General features: G+C 53.2%; 1 protein-coding gene across 1 annotated transcript; it reads right to left on the bottom strand.

The window, feature by feature from the left end:
• kcna1b (potassium voltage-gated channel, shaker-related subfamily, member 1b) lies at nucleotides 1-1,491 on the bottom strand. Its single transcript, XM_029495521.1, has one exon. It carries the CDS (start codon nucleotides 1,489-1,491, stop codon nucleotides 1-3), a length of 1,491 nt encoding a protein of 496 aa, XP_029351381.1.
• Between the last annotated feature and the right edge of the window lie 2,622 nt (nucleotides 1,492-4,113).

Here is a 4,113-nt window from a genome sequence, read left to right as displayed (position 1 = left end):
TCACACGTCGGTGAGCAGCTTCCCCTTGTTCACACAGTTCTGGCTCGGCGCCGTGCAGTTGGCAGTCCTCAGGTTGGCCTCCCTGAAGTTATCGATGCTGTTGTTCATGTCCTCGTCGATCTCCATGTACTCCGACTTGCTGACCACGGACGAGCTGCGGCGGCTGGAGTTGGTGTCCGACGCCAGGTTCTGGTTGCTGACGTTGAGCAGCTGGGCCTGCTCCTCGCCCTCCGTCTCCCGGTGGTAGAAGTAGTTGAAGTTGGACACGATGACCGGAACCGGCAGCGCGATGGTTAAGACGCCAGCGATGGCGCACAGCGAGCCCACGATCTTCCCGCCGATGGTCACGGGGTACATGTCCCCATAGCCGACGGTCGTCATGGACACCACGGCCCACCAGAAGGCGTCCGGGATGCTCGTGAAGAACGAATCCTTCTCTTCGGCCTCGGCGAAGTACACGGCGCTGGAGAAGAGGATGACTCCGATGAAGAGGAAGAAGATGAGCAGGCCCAGCTCCCTCATGCTGGCCTTCAGGGTCTGGCCCAGGATCTGGAGCCCCTTGGAGTGCCGGGACAGCTTGAAGATCCGGAAGACCCGGACCAGGCGGATGACCCTGAGGATGGCCAGCGATGTGGCCTGCTCGCCGCCTCCTTTGCCCTCCTTGTTGTCTTGGTCGTCGGCCAGCTCTGTGCCCAGTGTGATGAAGTACGGGATTATCGCCACGATGTCAATGGAGTTCATCATGTTTTTGAAGAACGCCGCCTTGCTGGGGCAAGCAAAGAAGCGAACTATCAACTCAAAGGAGAACCAGATGATGCAGAGCGTTTCCACCACGAAGAAGGGGTCTGTGAGCACGCTGGGTTTGGAGTACATGGTGGTGTTTCCCACCACCTGCAGCCGGTCGTTGGGATCCTCCTTCAGCTCCGGAAGAGTCTCCAAACAAAATATGACAATGGAAATAAGAATAACCATGACAGAGACGATGGCGATGCCCCGGGCCGGACCAGAGCTCTCTGGGTGCTCGAACAGGAGCCAGATCTGTCGTTGGAACTCCTTCTCCGGGAGGGGCCGTTCCTCCTCCCGGATGAAGCCCTCGTCCTCCCGAAACTTCTCCATCGCCTCTGCGCCAAGTTCATAAAACTTAATTTCCTCTGAGAACATGTCCAGCGGCACGTTGACCGGTCTCCTCAGCCGGCCCCCGGACTGGTAGTAATACAAGATGGCGTCGAAGCTGGGTCGGTTCCGGTCGAAGAAGTACTCGTTCCGCAGGGGGTCGAAGTAGCGCATCCTCTTCTTGGGGTTCCCCAGCAGAGTCTCCGGGAACTGGGCCAGCGTCTTCAGCTGCGTCTCGAAGCGCAGCCCGGAGATGTTGATGACCACCCGCTCGCAGCAGTCGTGGTCGTCGTGGTCGTCGTCGGGCGGGTACGGATCCTGCGGGTGACCCGGCAGGGTGGAGGTCTCGTCCATGTTGTCTGTGGACACCACGGTCATGTTTCCCGGCGGGTGGAGGACAGGCAGCGGTGCAGGAGGTCCTAGAGAGACCGGGAGCTGCGAAGAGCCTCCCTCTCCATCACCTCTGTCTCCTGGAGGGAAGAATGGACCGAAGCCGGTCTTCAGCAGGGAGACATCAGAACCGGCACATCTGTACCTGAGCAGCAGACGGAACACACAGCCTGGGTTTGGTCCTGCTCGGTTTTCAGGATCTGAAATATTAATAATCGGTTGTGTCGGTCAGCATCCGGATCCTCTTGGTGTCGGTTTCCATTGTGGACCGGAGCAGCCCGGAGGAGGAGGCGGCTTCAGACGGCGGAGGTCCGCGGATCGGCTGCAGAAACCCGGACTGAGCATCTCATGAAATCACGCTGGAAATAAAGGAGGTCAGAAGATGGAGCCGGATCCGGGTCCGGGTGTGATGGACGGGATCTGGAGGACTGGACTCTGCAGCATCAGCAGAAAAAAGCGGCTCTGCAGTTTTTTCCCTGAGATAATAAATAAAAAATAAATAAACAACAGAAAGAAGACGGCGGGGTTGGACGGAATCCGGTCCAGGATCCGGAGCTACAGGCGCAGCAGAGCCCGGATCAGTCTCCGGTGGTTCGGGAGCATATTGCAGGATTTGGTGTGAGGGGGGAAGAAGTGAGGGAAGGAGGGAAGGAGGGAAGGAGGGAGGGGTTAGGAGAGAGGGAGTGAGGGGACTGAGGAAGAGGATGGGGGGGGTTCGACGCAATGCAGACAGGCTGTAAAACACAGCCGACTCCGGATCGGGCTCCGGATCTGGGCTTCAACTGAACCAGACCGGGACCGGATCAATAAGAAGTGGAGCATCCTGGTGGAGGATTCATGGATCCTCTGCAGCAGTTATGTAACCGGTCTGCTCAACGGACTGTGTGATCCGGTCCGGTCCAGGTCCGGGTCATTTTGCGACAGTCAGACCGTGTTGGCGTATATGTCCCGGTGTTGCTATGGTAACGGGAGAAACCAGCCCAGTGACTTGTTTCTTTATTTATCGATCTGAGTTCGGTCAGTCTTTTACATTATCAGCTCCAAAAATAACTCAGTTACACATCTCTTCTTAAATTAGCCCCTAAAAGAAAGTCTGAGACCTGAGCATCACTTCCTGCAGACTCTTATCAATGTGTGATGAACGATTTACACCTGTGAGCTTCATGATCCACATTCACCAAACTGCTCTGAGAACGAAGCTGCTCTAAAGATTACTCTCAGAAACCTCGACGCCCCGACAGGTCACATGAAGATGAGCCTTCAGTGTCAGATAAAAACACAGAAGCGCTCTGCACCAGTCAAAAGGCTCTTTTCTGTCTCCTCCATTCACTCAGAACACTTTCAGCCATCAGGTCTGATCCTCCTCCAAGATGGCCGACAGACACATTAAAGCTATTTCAACAACCAGCATCACGCTCACCTTCATCACATGAACTAGATCTGATCCTCCACAAACATAAAACTGGATTATAATCCTGCCTTAAACCTCAGAGGTCAAAGGTCATGATAACATATGCACTGCAGCTCATCATATGTCTCTGCCCGGTGCACAGATTGGCTGCACATGCATGACTGAACACAAATCCATGTTTTCCATTTTCAGTACATCCTGTGTCCCAGTCAGACCTGGGGATCGAACCTGTGGCAGATCTCTGACCACACAGGTGCTGCTGTGTCCTCACACCCCCAGAAACCTTGGGGCTAACGAACGAACCGATCCGCAACGGCACGTTTTCAAACTAAATTTAGTTTTTAGGAATTCGCCACTTCGTGCAGGCGATATTTGTTATGAGCAGCCGTGCAGCAGAAACTCTGTCAGCTGTCAGACAGTTACAGTGACAAACTAACACTGTAACTACAAATATAGTTCAGTCAGTCACTCAGAGCAACCTTCAGCCTGAACGCCGTCCCACACAAGGACACAGTCCGCCAGCGGGGACGTTGGTTTTGTATTGTACACTAAATCACCCTGAAACAGTCCTGACTTGCAGGAAATCATCCCCTCATCTCTCTCATGTTGGTCTTTGTCAGATCTTTGTTATGAATATATCTGGGACCAGGTCCAGCTCTCGAAGCCAACTGAGCTCCAAACTTCCTGCCCACTGCTGAGTCCGTCTGCTGAGCTTTCACTCCTGCTGCCTCCTGCTGCCTCCAACAGACCTGCTGGGGAGCCCACATACAGCTCCATGACGAGGAGGACGGGAGGCAGAAAAACCAGCTGAGACGTCAAAACGAGTTCAAGTTAAACGTTAAAGACGGATTAAAGATGGCTGAAGAGCTGGAGCTCCAACTGTTTCAGATTCCTTTGTTAAAACTGTTCCACTAAAAACTAATGAACTTCAACAGTAAACAGATTTTTAAGAAAACCAACAAATGTAAATAAATATCTGAGGGGATTGTGGCTCAGCATGACTGAGCTGCTGCTTTCAAGCCACCAGTTTATCTTCTGTCCGTCAGCCATTTTGCTTTTTTAAACCAGTACAATCCAGATTAAGTAGAAGGTGGATCTGACCTGTTCTGGACTCTCTCCTGATTGGGTGTCAGTCTGTACTGAAGACTGTAAACTACAGACTGAGACCATAAACTCATCAGGAAAACTATTTATTTCGC

Source organism: Echeneis naucrates, chromosome 23 (assembly GCF_900963305.1).
Source record: "Echeneis naucrates chromosome 23, fEcheNa1.1, whole genome shotgun sequence".
Lineage (NCBI taxonomy): Eukaryota > Metazoa > Chordata > Actinopteri > Carangiformes > Echeneidae > Echeneis > Echeneis naucrates.
This window is presented reverse-complemented; position numbering and strand designations above follow the sequence as displayed.

Excerpts from the sequence above, each read along its gene's own strand:
- kcna1b (XM_029495521.1), bottom strand. The coding sequence starts at position 1,491 with ATGACCGTGGTGTCCACAGACAACATGGACGAGACCTCCACCCTGCCG.